An 18,827-nucleotide genomic window follows, 5' to 3' on the forward strand; every position below is an offset into this window, starting at 1 on the left:
TAGTTAGCAGTCTGACCGGCTCTGCTCCAACGTAGGCAGCTCCCTGTTGGGGGAATTGCCACACATCATTTGTCTGCAGCAGAGTGACCAACTGAAAGAAATGAAAGATGTTCACTTTGCTTTGGGAATGTTTTGGGAATAAGTACGTTCCTTCATTGCTCAAAGGTGAAAGGTCCTTGTGTCACCTCCGACCTGCTCCTCAACAGTGTAATCTGTCATCAAGCAGAGAGGAACGTGACACGATTGATGATCAAGGTCGGGAGTCAGGTGGCATCGGCAATAGGAATCTCATACCATCCTAACTGCGTTTGTTTTGTACATCCATTCTAGTTAGAAGCATGAATTAACTCAGTTTGTTGGACAGGTTTTGATTTGTTCTCAAAATTTATAGCACTTGACAGCGAATTCAAGAAATATTTCCAGCATTGAGTGAGGATGAAGCTGACAATTCAAGGTCCATTGCACAGCGGGGAGTCATTGTTTGAGTGCTGTTAGTTGTGTAGGAGTCGGTGTTTATTTGTGTGGGATTTGGTGAATACAGGAGCCACATAAAGGGTTTTACACATTGCTGGACCGCTCCTGCTTAAGATGTTTTTACACATTGTATACCATACTTTGTAAGAATTATTTTGGCTCATTTTCCACTAGCCCTCTAGGCTTGACATTTGAGTGCAGTACCAATTGAGCATTGCAGTATCAGTGGCGTCTGTTAATTATGATGTTGAGAAGAGGCCCTATCTTCATGTTCAGGTGGACGCCAAAGACGGTATGGCATTGTTCGGAGGAGAGCAGGGTGTCCTCCTGATTTCCCTGGCCAAAGTTCCTTCTTCAGCTAACACATTTCATTTGTCTCATTTGCTGTTTGTGGGAGCTTGCTGTGCGCAAGTTGGCTGTTGTGACTCCTCCGTTAGAATAGTGACTGCACTGTGTAAATTAATCCATTTTTGCAAAGCCGTTCTGGACATTTGAGGGATCTGATACGAGTGGCCTATTTCGTCAGAGAGACAAATGCAAGACCTCATGACAGGACCCTCACTCCAGGCATTGGCATTTGCTTGACTATATCATCGTCTGAGCGAAGGACCGCAAGGATGTTTGCACTAGCCACGCCGTGATAGGAGCCGATGACTGCTAGACCAACCATTACCTAATCCGAGCTGTTACCTCCATAAACCCAGTCCAAAACCGGCAACGCCAGCAGAAGCCCTGCCGCAGGAAAAGCAATGTCGATGGTATCAAGGACCCTGAGAAGAAAGACCTACTGAGGCAGCGACTTACAAGCAACGTGGCGACGCACAATGAACAGGAACCACAGAATGTCCACAATGCCTGGTCTGCCCTCCAAGCTACAATAATCAGCACTTGCGAAGATAACTCTTGACTTCTCGACCAGGAAACATCAAGACTGGTTTGATGAGAATAACCAGGAGATTCAGGAGCTACTAAATCGCAAGAGCAAGGCGTTCCTGAACTGGAAGCATCACCAAAATTCGAGGGACTGTACAAATATTGAATTGGTAGCGTGCCACGCAATGTACATAGCCTTGTGAGCATGAGTTAAAGATGGCTTTGTGCTGGAAACTGAGACTGTCTCTTTCTGCGATTACATCTGTGTAAGCTTTTGAGCTTGCAATTAATTTAGAAAAATGAATGGATAAGACAAGTGGAACCTAATGCCTTTAACTCATTATGGTGCTGATCACTTCCCTTACTTGTGTTTTACAGGGTTTGCCTGGTCTTCCTGGTGAAAAGGGTGAAAGTGGAGATGTTGGCCCCATGGTAGGTGGACAGGAATGTAACAATAGTATCGTTTCCTAGCAATCGTCCTCATGGAATGGAGACACCTTGCTATCAAGCAGCATAATGCTGGTTCTATCAAATTGTGCCGTGGCTCCAATTTTCAAGCCAGAATCCATCCTTTCAACTCGGAGCAGGTTGAGAAGTATAAATGGAATATAGGAGCAGTTTTTTATGAGTTAGCGGCCCGTCGGAAGCAACGTTTGCGTTTCTGACGTTGATGTTAACATGCCAGTTTTGCAGCCTGGCTGAAAATAATAGACCACAATAAAGGTGCCACTAATCTCTACACTCGTTATTCGAACTACTGATTCATAAAATCTGCTCCATAATCTACCCATCAACCTCCCTTCCCTTCACTATAAGCCACACCTTAGTAACAGGGTCAAAGGTCATGAGTGTCCCGCAGCCCATGGCTACTAAACTGTTACTTGGGTGACTAAGTTTGAAAATGCTTTCTTGGGTCGTTGATTATTCCTGAGTATAAGATGGAGACGAACAATAGTTCACAGAATGACAAGAACTCGTGTGTATCATGGAGCACCTGTTAATGTTTCTCTCATCATTTCCTTTCCTGCAGGGTCCATCTGGTTCTCCTGGAGCAAGAGGTCCTCCTGGTCCTAATGGTGCCAGTGTAAGTTTTCTCTTATATTCCCCACTTCTCATTGTACTTGAGCCTAAACAATGAATAACTTCACAAAAAGGAATAAAATAGCCATTTATTTCATTCCAAACTGCAGTTGAATGAGGTGTAGCACAATGGACGAGAGATGCTTCTAGAATCTTCATGCAGTATTTTACGAAGCCAGCGCCCAATCCCTCTCTAAATGTTTCATATACTGAGAAAGATAGGTAATAGGTAAAGGCACATGGTGCAGGAAACTGCCGTGGTTGAAAGGAGAAGCTATGGAAATATATCGGGAAATAGTGACTTGGGTTTCGTTAACCTTGTGTATTTAATGATTCTTTGTTTGGGGAAAAAGGCGAGGTAGGGAGTTCCACGGCTTTAATGACCTGAGAAAGAGTGAGTCAGAGAACGGAAAGGGTGCAATCCCAGCACAGTGAGAACATAGGGACAATAAAGAGTGTTTCGGGTAGTGTGTTAGCAGACGCAAGTCAGGCATATATCTCTAATAACCATTCGACCTAAGTTTAATTACACGAGTGTGGAAATATGACGCACAATCAGAAAAATTGTGAGGGCAGGTTGCATAGACTGGACTTGTATTCACTCGAGTACAGAAGATTAAAGGGTGATCTAACAGCAGGTTTTGTTGGGGAGGGGTATTAAGGATTACGGAACCAAGGCGGGTAGATGGAGTTAAGATACTAATCAGCAATGATCTAATTGAAAGGTAGAACAGGCTTGAGGGGCTGAATGGCCTCCTCCTGTTCCTATATTTCTATACGTAAAGTCGGGTGTGTGTACAGCACATCTTTTCACTTTCCAATACACGAGTGCAAATTAAACACTGGTGCGTGAGCGAGCTTCCCTGAGGTCATTAAAGCCGTGGAACTCCCTACCTCCCCTTTTTCCTCAAACAAAGAATCATTAAATGAGTTTCCCTGTAAAGGTTTCCTTCTGCAGACATTCCAGTGTTTAGCTGGGCATTATTTTCACTGGATCGTATGCAAAACCATGCAGGAGTACGCCAAAACCAGCAACCCAGTGATACACTAAATTTGATCCTCTATTGCTTCACTGGTCGCATTCTCACTCGGAGACAGAAGGTTATGAGTTCAAGTCCCGTTCCAGACACTTGAGCTCAAAATCTAGGCTGACCGTCCCAGCGTAGTACTCCAGAAGTGCTGCCTCGTCAGAGGTGCTGTCTTTCAGATTAGATTTTAAACCGAGACCCCAATCTGCCCCCTCAGGTGCACTATTAGAAGAAGAGCAGGGGAGTTCTCCCCAGTGTCCTGACCAAGATCTATCCCTTTAGCAATATTCACTAAAAGCAGATGACCTGGTCATTATCACTTTTGCTGTCTGTGTGCAAATTAGTTGCCATGTTTCCTACATGACAACTACATTTCAATAGTACTCCATTTGTAAAGTGCTTTGGGATGTCCTGAGATGGTGAAAGGTGCTATAGAAATGTAAGTCTGTCTTTCTTCTGCAACCAAACTCCAGAGTGGGGGGAAATAGCTCTTGCCTCTTGTGTGTGTGAATCTTCACTGCACACTTTGTGCAGACAGTATGCAGCACCATGTGTTTCTCACAGAGCAGCTGGGAGGCAACTGACAGACGGAGACCAACTCTTTGAAATCGTTTATTTGCATAATTATTTGCTTTGTTTAATCAACAGATTCTGCAGGTTTTCGAGCCATGGGAGAGTCTAACAGCAAACAACAGATGCTTCAACTGTGTGTGTGTGTGTGTTCACACAAAATTAGCTGAATATATTTATGGTGTATTAAGGAAGCTGGCAAGGAACATTTTATTCTGATAAATCAGCACTCCTTGTCAGCCCAACTTTTGAAACCCCATTTCAGGGGCATGTGACTTGTTCAGACAATCCCTCTTATATTTTCAATAATTATTTCTCCTCCCTCTCCCCTCACCCAGAAGCTCTTGTTTATTTGAGAATACAGTTTAACAGGCAATGCCAGTCCTCTAATAGGAGCTGGAGTAGGCCATTCATCGTCTCGATCCTGTTCCGTCATTCTGTTAGATCATGGCTGATTTGCCCCAATAGCAAGCCTTTGCTCTGTATCCCTTGATCCCCTCATCCAACCTAAATCTGTCGATCTCAGTTTTGAAAGTGGTTAGCCTCACAGCTCCAGCAAACCGGGTTCGATTCTGGATACTGCCTGTGCGGAGTTTGCAAGTTCTCCCTGTGTCTGCGTGGGTTTTCGCCGGGTGCTCCGGTTTCCTCCCGCAGCCAAAGACTTGCAGGTTGATAGGCAAATTGGCCATTGTAAATTGTTCCTAGTGTAGGTAGGTGGTAGGAGAATGGTGGGGATATGGTAGAGAATATGGGGTTGATGTAGGATTAGTATAAAAATGGGTGGTTGTTGGTCGGCACAGACTTGGTGGGCCGAAGGGCCTGTTTCAGTGCTGTATTTCTAACTAAAGAAAGCTACAGTGGTCCCAACACCCATGTCTTTTTGTGGGGGAGGTGAGAGTTCAAAATTTCTACGACCCTTTGTGTGAAAAAGGTACTTCTTGATTTCACACCCGAGATGGACTGGCTGTAATTTTAACCTTGTGCCCCCTTGTTCTGGATTCCTCCAGAGAAAATGATTGATCTGTACCTACCCTGTCAAATCCTTTTATTTGTTTAAGCACCTTCATTAGATCACTGCTCAACTTTTAAACTCAAGGGTAGACAAGGCAAGTTTATGCAACCTGTCCTCTCTCTACGAGAATTCTCGCCTCACCCTGCATTCTCCATCAGTGTGGGTCCCAGTGGGCAGCGAGAATTCAGTTTTTTTTCCCCAGCCCAGAGACTCAGGCCGATTGTAGACCCGGTGGTGGGCGTGATAGTTTTTGACTGCTTCTTGTTGGTGTCACTGGGTCAAAATCCAGGGACTGCTTACCTCACAGCACTGTGGGAGCAGCATCACCACTCGGACTACAGTGGTTCAAGAAGGTGGCTTGCCATGACCACCCTCTCGAGAACAAGTAGTGTTGGGGCAATAAATGCCAAACATGTCAGTGACGCCCGCCTCCTGAGAATTAACATAAAATAAAAAGTATTTCCATGCATCTGGTCCAATTCTCACTTGTATTCAGTGGGAAATAGTGCAATCAAATCTATAATCTAGAGTCTAAAAAAGCAATCACACCTTAAATCGCATCTCCAGGAAGCAGAATACCAAAGGAGCTCTGTTTCCATTCAGATCACTGAGAACTGCAATTTTGCTGAACACTAATGGTGGGATGTGACCAGCATTTCATATCCTATCCACTGGAAATGACTGTTTCAATAAAAATTGATTTTCGCTTGGTTTTCTTACTGTGCCGAGATCCCAGGTAACAACATTCAGCTGCCTATGGTCATCAAACACGTTGGCTCACTGATTTGGCCTTGAGCTAATTCATTTCTGTAGCACCTTTCACCACCTCAGGATGTTCTAAAGAGTTTTACAGCCAGTGAAGTACTTGTGAAGTCACTGTTGTAATGCAGGAAATTTGGCAGCCAATTTGTGCACAGCAAGCTCCCACAAACAGCAAGGTGATAATGACCAGGTCATCTGTTTTAGTGATGTTAGTTAAGGGATAAATATTGTCCAGGACACCAGTGAGAGCTCCCCCTGCTCTTCTTCAAAGTAGTGCCATGGGATCTTTTAACGCTCCCTGATAGTGTCCAATCTTTATCCCCCATCCATCACTTCAAACAAAAAACAGGTTATCTGGTCATTTGTCGCAGTACTTCATTGGCTGAAGAGCGATGTGGACCGTCGTGAGGTCGTGAAAAGCCCTACAGAAAAGGTTGTTCTTTCTTCTGGTCTGTCCATGACCTTCTACAGAAAAAAGTATAGAATACAAAAAACCTGGGACATGATGCTGTCAGCCTTGTATACCTGATCCATGACCTGATGCACCTTGGTGACTTTACAGGTCTGTTGGGGCCAATGGACCCCTGTTGGAAAATGTAAGAGTTGGTCTATAAAGGGATACTTCAACAAAATACAGTCATCTTGGCTAATCGTCTCTTTGAAACTATATACCATCTTGCACACAAGTCTTTTGCAAGCCAAAATCTCCACAGAGCCTGATCCCTCATAGTGCCAGTGAGTGGTGAGAACATGGAACTCGCTACAACGAGTAGTAGTTGAGGTGAATATTAGGAGAGGATGGGCAAATACATGAGGGAGAGAAGAGCAGACGGTTATGATGATAGGGTGAGATGCAGTATGGGTGGGAGAGGCTCATGTGGAGCATGGACTCGTTGGGCCAAATGGCCTGTTTCTGTGCTGTATAATCTATGTAATTTTTGGGGAGATTCAAAAGGTGTTGTTGAGATCCTGTCTGTGAACCTGTTCAAGAAAGAAAAAAAATGCTTACTCAGTGACTGCTGACAGGTTGTATACGTGCTTGAATTTTTTATTCATGTGGTTGCTGTAAGTAAAACCTCCAGGTCCCTTTTGAGGAATCGCAGTCTGCAGCTTCACAATTGTGAGAGTTAGAGGTCTAACGATCTTGAACCAAAATGTGCTCATTGTTCATTTTTCCCTTTGTGTCTTTTTAGGGACCTCCTGGCCTCACAGGAGGGGTCGGCTCCCCGGGATCCGTGGGTGAAAATGTGAGTGACCTTTTTGTGACTATCTGAGTACAGTCCAGGGCACATTTCAAAGGAACTGCTCAACTGTTTGCTGATACCTGGGGTAATTGGCAGTTTCAGAGAGGGAGGCCGGGACAGGTGACTGGGGGGGGTGGGAGGGACTAGCAGGACATCATGCACATGAGAAGGTTTTGACAGAGCAGAGATTTTCTTATCCACTCTATTGAGCCAGTATCTTTACTATGTTCACTTGTGGGGGAGAAAGTGTTGAGTTGAACTTGGCCTCTTGGCTAAAGGTTAGGGTCTTCAGTCTCAGAGCGGCCACTTGGAGCCCTTGGTACAAGTGATACTTTAGTATCTCTCGTAATTTTCAAACTTCTGTTGGTGTTTCGATGGACTAAATCAGAAGGAACTGTTTCCACTGGCAGGTGGATCCCTGAAGGAAACCCTAAGAAATACATCATAAAGAGAGGAGAAGAAGACATTGAGTTGCACAGAGAGATCTTCCACATTGCTGCTTATATTTCAGTGCTACTTTCATGTCATGGCTTGGCAGAGAAGCCCTTTGGCCCTAGTTGGCGTCAGTCCCCAAGAGTCACCTCACATCTCGGGCTGCATTTTACCATCCCCTCGACACCTTGGGTCGTGGCGGATAGGCCTGTAAAATGCTAGCAGGCCCCGCCGGGTATTAGTGGCGGTGGTGAGGCCTCGGTGCAGCCTCCCTGCCGCTTGGTGGAGGGGCCTTCATTACAATATTAAAATGAGGATAATTAACATTCAAATTAACTTACCTGCCGACGGCGGCCATCCCACGCCGATTGTACGGCTAACCAGACGTGAGTCGCGTGCGAGACACTGGTGGGGAGGGGGGGTGTGGAATAAAATTATCAGGACAAAAGGGCAGGGGAGTGGGGAAAACACATTATTGGTTGCAGGGATGGTGGGAAGGGGTTGAGGGTCAAAGGGAACAAATTTTGGGGGGGGGAAAGTTCGGGATATCATTAAAGGTTTTTTATGAGGGGAGAGGGCAATTTATATCTAGATTATCCATTGGGGGGGAGGTGGCGGGAGATGGGATTTAAAGTTGAATTAACATTTTATTTTTATATCCTGGAGACCGGGACCTTTAAAAATTTAAATGCCACTGAAGGGCTTGAAGCCCTTTAAAAATGGCACCGGCACCTGCGTGATGGCACCGGACACCGTTGCCGGGGACACGGCGGTCGCCCCCTGTATGTCATCAGGGACGGCCGCTCCACCCCCTCCATTTAAAGGTGGTGGCTTAGTGGTATTGTCACTGGACTAGTAACCCAGAGACGCAGGTATTGCTCTGGGGACATGGGTTCGAATCCCACCACAGCAGAAGGTGGAATTTGAATTCAATTAATAAATCTGGAATTTAAAAGCTAGTCTAATGATGGCCATGAAACCATTGTCAATTGTTGTAAAAACCCATCTGGTTCACTAATGTCCTTTAGGGAAGGAAATCTGCTGTCCTTACCTGGTCTGGCCTACATGTGACTCCAGATCCACAGTCAATGTGGTTGATTCTTACATGCCCTCGAAATGGCCTAGCAAGCCACTCAGTTCAAGGGCAATTAGGGATGGGCAACAAATGCTGGCCTGGCCTGAGACGCCCACATCCCATGAATGAATAAAAAAAAAATGAGACCCCGCACATAATATCGCAGATCTCGGCGGAGGCACTTGTGTCGGAACTCCGCCGCTTTCACAGCGCGCCACCGCAGAGCGCAATGCGCTGCTAAAACTCAGCCTCTCGTGTTCTAGGATTTGTGTCAGTCCTGTAACTAAATGCGGTTTTGGCTGCGAGAAGCTCAGCTCCGTGTAACCATTGTGTTTGACCTCATTGACAGGGAGAGAGGGGAGACGCCGGAGATCCGGGCTCACTTGGAGAGCCAGGTGTCACTGTGAGTATCCTATGTTGCAGCAAAGACACAGAACAAGGATAATACAATGACATGTAGTACGAAGAAATCTGTCATTGTATAAGACAAAATCTCATTACAGCTTGAAAAGATCCAACTATATATATCAATTGGAAAATAAATGACCTGCTTCGTGCCTTTAGTTGAAGCACTATTGAGGACGTGGATGCTCGTATATACAGTCCGCCTCACTCCCGAATAGCCCATCTCAGCCTTGCTGCCTAATTGGTAATTGTCTATTGATTTGGAGCAGTGTTGGTCATTCCCCAAAGGAGCAAGTCCATAAAATTGTGCATTAACTTGCACTAAAGTAGTCCTCTCACCCATGTGGTCATCTATTGCTCTGTGCAAGAGAGAGAAATGCCACAATAATGCAGCAGAGGACATTTGTCTGAGGCAGGAGTGAGGGACAAACCAAGGAACCTTCACCCTACATCTGATCTGTATCGTACATGCCCTGGGAGAGCTTGATGCTGACATGCAATTACATAAATGGCCATTTAGCCCATCACACCAGAGACTTGATTCGGGGGTCTCTGCCATGGCTGCTATGGAATCATCTACTAGACCTGCTGGTGTGAGGGTGTCAACGTGCCCAGATACTGAATACATATTTCACCCATTAGCACTCGTTTTTGGAACCATGTGCCGTGTTTTTCATGTGAGGTTCTTGAAGATATGAGAGTAAAAGTGGCATTTCAAAAAAAATGAGTACGCATGTCTGGAAATTTATGCTCATTTTTGAAACCAATTTTTTTTCCTATTTCAATATCTTCCCTTAACTGTCAGGGTCCTAAAGGTGAACTTGGTGAGAAAGGTGATTCAGGCCCTCCAGGTGCAGCGGGGCCTGCAGGGATCAAAGGTCCTCCAGGTGAAGATGGAGCCAAAGGCAACGTGGTAAGTTGATCAGCCACTATCTGTATCTAGGAAGAAAGCAACTATGGTTCACTAGACTGGTTCCTGAGATAAGGGGATTGTCCCAAGAGGAGAGATTGGGCAGACTAGGACTATATTCCCTGGAGTTTAGAAGAATGAGCAGTAATGTCATTGAAACATATAACATTCTTAAGGGGCTTGACAGGGTAGATGCTGGGAGGATGTTTCCCTTGGCTGGGGAGTGTATAACAAGGGGTCACATTCTTAGAATAAGGGGTCATTTAGGACTGAGATGAGGAGAAATTTCTTTGCTTAGAGGATTGTGAATCTTTGGAATTCTCTACCCCAGAGAGCTGTGGATGCTCAGTCATTGAATATATTCAAGACAGAGGTCGTTGGATTTTTGGATACTAAGGGAATCACGTGGTATGGGGATAGTGCGGGATGGTGGAGTTGAGGTAGAAGATCAGCCATGATCTTGTTGAATGGCAGAACAGGCTCGAAGGCTGAATGGCCTCCTCCTGCTCTTATTTCTTATGTTCTTGCAACAACTTACATTTATATAGCACCTTTTAGTGTAGCGAAATGTCCCAAGGTGCTTCACGGGAATGTTAATCAAAATTGACACCTAATCACATAAGGAGATATTAGGACAAGCGACCAAAAGCTTGATCAAAGAGGTAGATTTTAAGGGGTGAATTGAAGAAGGAGAGAGGAGTAGAGTGGTTTACAGAGGGATTTCCAGAGCTTTGGTCCTAGGCAGTTCAAGGCACGGCCGCCAATGGTGGAGCGATGTTAGTCGGGGATATGCACGAGGCCAGAGTTGGAGGAGTGCATAGATCCTGGAGGGTTGTAGGGCTGGAGGAGACGACAGAGATGGGGCGAGTCGAGGCCCTGGAGGGATTTGAAACAAAGATGAGGATTTTAAAATCGAGGTGTTGCCAATTGGGAGTCACAGGTCAGTAAGCACAGGAGTGTTGGGTGAGCGGACTTGGTGCCAATTAGGTGTGACTTTCGAAGGGTTTACTGTGAAATTGTAGACTTTTATGTGAAAGATATCACTCCTGCAAGTAGTGCAATAGTGTGTGATTTCTCCAGATACAACCACCCTGTGTGTATCTCTCTCTCTTTAGCCTCCTTGTCTCGCGAGACAATGGGTAAGCACTATAATGTAATAGCAATCCTTGTTTTATAGGCGTAATAATGCTTCTGAGTCTGTATTCCAAAGGATCACAGCTAGGCCTATTTCTTGCCTTATTTAACCCTTCTATTGTGCCATACTTCACTCACTGTTATCCTCCATCTCTATTGCCTCTCAGGGTCCTGCTGGTTTTCCCGGTGATCCTGGTCCTTCAGGCGAGCCAGGTGTTCCGGTAAGTGAAAGTCTTCAAACGAGTTCAAAGAGAGGGGGGAAAAGTTTAGGGGGGATATGCGTGGAAAGTTCTTTACGCAGAGGGTGGTGGGTGCCTGGAACGCGTTGCCAGCGGAGGTGGTAGACGCGGGCACGATAGCGTCTTTTAAGATGTATCTAGACAGATACATGAATGGGCAGGAAGCAAAGAGATACAGACCCTTAGAAAATAGGCGACATGTTTAGATAGAGGATCTGGATCGGCGCAGGCTTGGAGGGCCGAAGGGCCTGTTCCTGTGCTGTAATTTTCTTTGTTCTTTGTTCTTTGTTCAGCCCTCAGTACAGCCTCCTGGAACCTAATCACAAGCCAGCCCTGCATCAATGGGCCATATGCACAACTGACTGAATTGTGGGTCGGTGTCGTCAGTCACTTCTGTCTTAATTGTTTTTACTCACCGAGTAACGATGGTCAAAGGGTCAAGGTTCATATTGTGAAGGATAGCACTCGGAAGAGAGGGAAAAATCCAGAGGGATGAAAGGAGTAATGAGGCTTCAGTACTTTGTGGCAAAGTTACACTGAGCAGCTCCTCCTCCCGCTTGTCTTTGAGATCGTGGGGAATGTTGGCCTTCATTCCTGTCTCACTCCTACCCCACAAAACATAACATACAGCACAGAAGGAGACCCTTCGGCCCATTGTGCCTGTCCTAGCTCTTTGAAAGAGCTATCCAATTAGTTCCTGCTCTTTCCCCTCAGCCCTCCAACTTCTCCTTTTCACCTATTAATCCAATTTCCCTTTTGAATGTTACTATTGAATCTGCTTTGCCACCCGTTCAGCACATGAATACTCACTGCGTTTAAAATAAAAAGCTCCTCATTGCTCCGTCTGGCTGATTTTTCATGTACCTTAACTTAGCGTCACTAAGGCAACCAATGCATTTCCTGATTTTTATCTTAGGGTGTGGACGGTGGAATTGGTGAGAAGGGCAGTCTTGGAGATTCTGGCCTACCGGTAGGTTTTGCACAGTCCATGTAAAACTATGCACGCACCAAAAATTGCTAAGTAATTGTCTTAGAAGGTATTTTCATGGTTTTAAACCCCCCACCCCCACCCCCACCCCCCCCACCCCCCCCCCAACTCCCCACAATTGGCCAAGGCTCTGAGTCTACAACTAACTGTCTGTAAGGAATAACCAGACACCAATAACCAAGCTTCTTCCTCCAGGGAAGTCATGGAGTCCTCATGTGGGAAGGGAAGTGTAATGTAAGAGAGTTTAAAGGGAGACTGGCTGCTGGGTTTTTAGGCTTCATTTAGCTACTTATAGAAAATGTTCTTGCTTCATACTGTGATGTGAGAGAGACAGAGAAATGTCTAGGCCTAGAACAGTCCATTTCTGCCTGGACACAAAGTCCATTAAAAAACATCTCGCATCTCTGAATCAATTGCCCCACCAAATAGTCACACACCTTCCCACTGAATTTCTGACATGAACTGGCTTATATCCCTTTGTAAGTACCTGCTACGATCTGCACAACCTCCTTATATTATTTACATATGAGGTTAGAGAGAGACTTTAAATTATTTAGCACTTTCTCATGATTTCAGGGCTTCTCAAAGTGCTTTGTAGCCAATGACGTAGTTCTGAAGTGTAGTCACTGTTGTGATGTAGGGAAAGCTGGGGCCTCGGTACAGGTCCAGGCAGATCCCACCAACCAGGCCATTCCCTCTATCCCTACTCTCTCTGTGTCCTTACTCCCAATTACTTAGCAGCTGTTAGCTCAACACTTGTAGTAACGACTGAATGGAAATCACAGCAACCAGTTTTATGCTTCATCCAGCTAATTGCATGTTCTCAAAGCTGTGTAAGAGGATGAATCTGTGTAATGTTCCTTTGTTGGGTTTTCAGGGCCCACGTGGTGCATCTGGTGAGCCAGGTCCTCCCGGTTCTCCTGGAAAGAGAGTAAGTACTTTCATACAAGAGAAAAGGGCTTGCATTTATATATGGCGCCTTTCCTGACCTTGGGATGACCCAAAGCAGTTTACTGCCAGTGCAGTACCTTTGAAGCGTTGGAACTTAGGAAACACAGTAACCTATTTACGCATGGCAAGATCCCACAAATGGCAATGTGATAATGACCAGATATTCTGTTTTAGTGTTCTTGGCCAGGGCACGGGGAAGAATTCTTCAAAATAATGCCTTGTATTCTTTTACATCCACCTGAGAGGGCAGACAGAACCTCAGTTTAATGTCACGGTCAAAAGATGGCACCTCCAATATTGCAGCACTCCCTCAGTACGGCACCAGGAGTGTCAGTCTAGGTTTTATGCTCCCTGAAGTGTCATCCCCGATTGGGAGCAGTGTTCAAGTTTTATTTACTCTCCCTAAGTAGTTAATTCTTACTATTCAATTTTCTTTGCTGAATGTGTCTCATTTAGACCGTACAATTGATTTGACAGCTACAGACAATTATACGGACAAGATTTGCTTATGTGAAGTTGCTCTGAACTTGCAGCCATGACTTTGAAGCAACTGTGTGCATGCAAGTCTTGTACAGTTAGTGCAAATTTGTTTTTGCACGCTTAAGAATCTGCCTAGGGCCGTTCCTGATGGCAGGTGAAACTAGAGTTGATGAAAGTGAATTACTGACCCGCGCAGAAAAGCTAAGAGATCGGATAACTAGGGTGAATCCAACAAATACTGCTGAGGGCAGCCACATCGGAAGACTTGTTCTATGAATGTTTGGCATTCCTGGTGACACTGGCATCAAATGTTTGCTCTTCATGTATCGTAAACCTTCCTATGAAGTTAAACAGAATGTGTCTATTACTCACATTCATTTCGGCTTAGCACAATGCTGAACGTCAATGTATATAGTGTTTGTTCATCTCACTCTTAGCATTCTGACCAACATTCTCCTCTCAACTATCGCCAACAAATTAAACAGTCAATACTGTTCATCTCCTTGCCGCTTGTTTAATTTTTAAGTTTAATTAAAATGTAATTTTAAGTTAAATTCCTTTTTTTCTCATTGCCATGGCACGTTTCACAGGACCTCAATGTGCTTCACTGCAAGTGGTTCACTCTTGAAGTGCAATCACTTGATGTACAGCATGTTTGCTGGTATGGAATGGGATGGGGGGGGGGGGCTGGGGAGGGCGGTCACAGAGCAGTCAGGGTACTCCACAAGTAATTCACTGCGTGAAACACTTTGCGACACTTCCAGGCATCGTACAGCTGCAAACATTTCTTTAGAAGTAAATGACGTTTACACAAATGATGAGGCGCTCTTCGTAGAAAAACGAATGAAATTATGCCATGCAATCCCTAAAGCCCTGGTAACAGTCCCAAAAAAATAGCACGAAAGGAATGTGATTTATCCAGTCACCGTAACTCCAGTCACTCCTCTCAGTCGCTTGACATCCCATTTATGTTGGGAGTAATTAAACGTTTTTTTTTTGTCACTTTAGATGGCTAATGCAGTGTTGACATCTAAGATCAAGCCTTGTGGAAGCCACTGCATAATTCTTTTTTTATAACAGCGCCACATAAAGGAAAGAGCTTTGAAAATTGTAATGCTGCCATAGCAATGAGTGAAGCCTAAATGAATTTAATAAACTGTTTAGTTCACAGGGTACATATTCAGCGAACAGTCTACAAAAGGCAGCATTTTTTGAAAGAGGTTTGCCTGGTACTTCAATGCAAATACATCACAATGACAGCCTATTATTACAAGGCTCCTGCCCTTTGAATGTGAGGCTGATGAAACACTGGAATTCATTTTGTGCACCACTGTAATTAATTGAACTCCATTCACATGCATCAAATATGGGAGCTCGAAGCAGCAACACTGACAGGCCATGTGACCCAAGAGCCCCACACTGGCTCGGACAGTGTCTTCCGAATCGTTTAATGATTTTAAAAGCTCGCTGGTTTCAAACGCAGCTTCTCTCTTGCAGGGGCCGCACGGACCACCAGGGCCAGACGGTCGAGAGGGCCTGAAGGGGTTGAAGGTATGATGCCTTTTTTCAAAAAAATGATAATTACTTAACTAGCAGACATTTTTGCATCAAGTCAAAAGTTTCATTAAATCGCGATGGACAAATATACTTGAGGGTTTTTCCCTCGATCTCCTCAGGGGACATGCCATGAGTGCTGATAGCCATGTGCTGCCCCACCCATGTGTGAACTCTGATAGTTAGTGTTTGCAGGCTATTTGGCTTTGGCCTGCATCACTGATGAATGCAATCTGTCCTCATCTTAAGTCTATTAGCTCTCATTTTCCAGTCGCTGGCACGGCTCTTGGAAGAAATATCATGGATATTTTCCTTGGCAGTGTTGTAGCAAGTGATCTTAACCCTGCACTGCTGGTAATATGTTCTAGGGACAGGCCAGGCCATTTTGTTCGGATGTTGCAGCTTTCCAGTAACTCCATGAAACTTAAATCAGAAACTGAGGAAGGCAGGAATTGGACCTACTTTGTTTTCTTCCTCAAAGTATTAGTATTCCACTATGTTATGATCCTTTGGGATTCTATCCAGTGTGGGATATATGGAAAGAGGTTTAATGTAGCAGAATTGCATACAGTGTAACTTAGGAATCTCTCTAAAATCGCACTGCCGGAACTCACATTTAGTCTCGAGATTACCAGAAGTCGATTTTTAAAACATTCACGATTTACGTGGGAAATATAGAATGTACAGAGAACTATGTTAGCATTCCCTGCATGCATCATGAGCACTAAAAATAAAATACTAATGTGTCTCGCGGGTGAATCGCAAGCACTGACAAAAGCTGCTAAAACCAATTTCGGATTTTCCACTCAGCCGAATCTCTGGGGGAATATGACAGATTGTACGTAATTCTGCATTTAAAATGTCATTTATTTTATGAGACTCTTTCACAATGCTCGACTTTTTGGGAAAAAAAAAACATTCTTAGGATGTGGCCATCACTGGCCAGGCCAGCATTTATTGCCCATCCCTAGTCGCCCTTGAGAAGGTGGTGGTGAGCTGCCTTCTTGAATTGCGGTCCATCTGGGGTAGGTACACCCACAGTGCTGTGAGGAAGGCAGTTCCAGGATTTTGACCCAGCGACAGTGACGGAATGGTGATATATTTGCAACTCAGGATGGTGTGTAACTTGGAGGGGGAGTTGCAGATGGGGGTGTTCCCATGCGTCTGCTGCCCTTATCCTTCTAAGGTGTAGAGATCGCAGGTTTGGGAAATGCTGTCCCATTGACTTAAAAGAAAAGGTCTTTAACTGAATCACATGGTGTATTAAATGCTTGTCTTCTTAGGTACACTCCTTACAAGTACGACTTCCTACATACTTACTGAATAACACTATGTGGCCTTGTTATTTTTCACACAGGGTTCACATGGACGAGAAGGCCCACCAGGCAGGACTGGACCTGTGGGCCCGCAGGGGTCACCAGGCAATCATGGGCCTGAAGGCCTCAGGGGAATACCTGGTCCTGCAGTAAGTAAAGGGTGCAAAGAGCATTGTACAATTATTATTTAATTACAAACGATATCAATTGCTGAAAATATCAATAACCACTCACAATGTCTTTTCTGTTTAAACAGGGAGAACAAGGGCTTCCTGGACCACCCGGTCAGGCTGGTCCCCCTGGCCCAATGGTAAGATAGGAACAGGGGAAGGCCATTCAGCCCCTCGAGTCTGTTGTGATCGTGGCTGATCTGTATCTCAACTCTGTCCACTTGCCTTGGCTCCATATCTCTTAATACCCTTGGCTAGCAAAGGTCTATCACTCTCACATTTAAGATGATTAAATGATCTTGGCCTCTGTTGCTTTTTGTGGGAGAGAGTTCCACACACCACCTTAAGTGAGAAAGTGTTTCCTAACTTCTCTCTTGAATGGCCTGGCTCTAATTTTAAGGTTTTTGCTCCTTGTCCAAGACTCTCCCAGCAGCGCATAAAGTTTCTCTCCACCTACTCTATCAATTTCTTTCAAAATCTAAAAAACCTCAAGCAAATCACCCCTTAACCTTCTATATTCCAGGGAATAGAAACGTAGTTTATGTAATCTTTCCTCATAATCTAACTCATGGAGCCCTGGTAACATTCTGGTGAATACAGAAACAGGCCCTTCAGCCCATCGTGTCTGTGCCTGCCATCAAGCACCTATCTCTTCTAATCCAATTTTCCAGCACTTGGCCCACAGCCTTGTATGCTAAGGCATTTCAAGTGCTCATCTAAATACTTCTTAAATGTCATGAGGGTTCCTGCCTCTACCACCTCTTCAGGCAGTGCGTTCCAGTTTCCAACCAAACTCTGAGTGAAAATTTTTTTGCCCCTCAAATCCCCTCTAAACCTCCTGCCCCTTACCTTAAATCTCTGCCCCCTGGTTATTGACCCCCTCCTTCTAAGGGAAACAGTTTAATCCTATCTAACCTATCAATGCCCCTCATAATTTTGTTTACCTCAATCATGTCCTCGCTCAGCCTTCTCTGCTCTAAGGAAAACAACCCTAGCCTTTTCAGTCTCTCTTCATAGCTGAAATGCTCCAGCCCAGGCAACATCCTGGTGAATCTCCTCTGCACCCTCTCCTGTGCAATCACATCTGGATATTTATATTTATATTCGAGCCCTCTAGTTATAAAGACTAACATTCCATTAGTCTTTTTGATTATTTTTTAACCTGACTGCTATATTTTAGTGATGCAGTAGATTTAATCTGAGACTGATGATTCGGCCCTCTGATTACAGAGTACATTTGAGAATTTTCTACCTCTCTGGGCAGACCAGATTTGTTCATTTTCAGTTCATGGACTGTGACAGTGAAACAAACTGCAGTGTTACAGCTAAAAAAATCTACCCAAACGCCAAGAATGTCTCTACTGCAATATTAATTCTGCAGCAGCAAATTAAATATCCTGAAGAGTTTTACACTAAAAACCATTTTACCTGTAAACATACGGGTATCCATTTTCCCCTCCCAATTCCCTATTTTCTTTAGCATCAGAGAATCCTGCAGCACAGAAGGAGGTCATTCAGCCCATCCTGCCTGTGCTGGCTCTTTGAAAGAACTATCCAATGAGTCCCACTCGTCTGCTCTTTCCCCATAGCCCTGCAATTTCCTCCCCTTTAAGTTTTTATCCAATTCCTTTTAAATCTGCTTCCACTACCTTTTCAGGCAGTGCAATTTCTGGCATTTTCTTTAACAATAATTTTACTCTTTTCTACCTATTGTAACTCTTTTGTTTTCCATCTTGCTTTAACTTTTACAATGTTTAATTTTTTGTTTTCCCGCCTCCCTTTCCCACCTTCCACTTTGAAGATGAGAGTGTGCATTCCATATTGGGCAAACAAACTGTGCCTGTGTGAACGTTTCAGGTGCAAGGTGTGGAGGTTCTTAAATATGGTGACGGATCTCCGTACGAGTCAGATGCACCGCTGCCCAAAACAAAAATGCCCCGTTCTTTCTTGATCTCCCTCCCTTCCTGGAATGATTTTCAGACATTATCAGTTGCTCGTAGGAGAGGAAGAGGCTTGCGATAGAGGGTGAGCTAACCCACCACTCATAGCCACAGCAGAAGAGCCATAGGTTCCATTATCAAGCCTTCAGAATCAAAATGAAACCAAACCTCCCTGGCTGTCGCTCTCCAA

General features: G+C 44.7%; 1 protein-coding gene across 2 annotated transcripts in view; it reads left to right on the forward strand.

Annotated features, from left to right (window-relative positions):
• Positions 1 to 18,827, forward strand: part of LOC137355733 (collagen alpha-1(XI) chain-like) — a 244,071-nt gene that overhangs the window by 202,364 nt on the left and 22,880 nt on the right. For both annotated transcript variants that reach the window (XM_068021204.1, XM_068021206.1), the window contains 11 exons: positions 1,726 to 1,779; positions 2,378 to 2,431; positions 6,993 to 7,046; positions 8,900 to 8,953; positions 9,761 to 9,868; positions 11,167 to 11,220; positions 12,155 to 12,208; positions 13,104 to 13,157; positions 15,155 to 15,208; positions 16,569 to 16,676; positions 16,784 to 16,837. In XM_068021204.1, the coding sequence (XP_067877305.1) occupies positions 1,726 to 1,779; positions 2,378 to 2,431; positions 6,993 to 7,046; positions 8,900 to 8,953; positions 9,761 to 9,868; positions 11,167 to 11,220; positions 12,155 to 12,208; positions 13,104 to 13,157; positions 15,155 to 15,208; positions 16,569 to 16,676; positions 16,784 to 16,837 (702 nt within the window). The remainder of the gene's footprint in view (positions 1 to 1,725; positions 1,780 to 2,377; positions 2,432 to 6,992; positions 7,047 to 8,899; positions 8,954 to 9,760; positions 9,869 to 11,166; positions 11,221 to 12,154; positions 12,209 to 13,103; positions 13,158 to 15,154; positions 15,209 to 16,568; positions 16,677 to 16,783; positions 16,838 to 18,827) is intronic.

Source organism: Heterodontus francisci, chromosome 43, assembly GCF_036365525.1.
Source record: "Heterodontus francisci isolate sHetFra1 chromosome 43, sHetFra1.hap1, whole genome shotgun sequence".
In the NCBI taxonomy this organism is placed as follows: Eukaryota; Metazoa; Chordata; class Chondrichthyes; order Heterodontiformes; family Heterodontidae; genus Heterodontus; species Heterodontus francisci.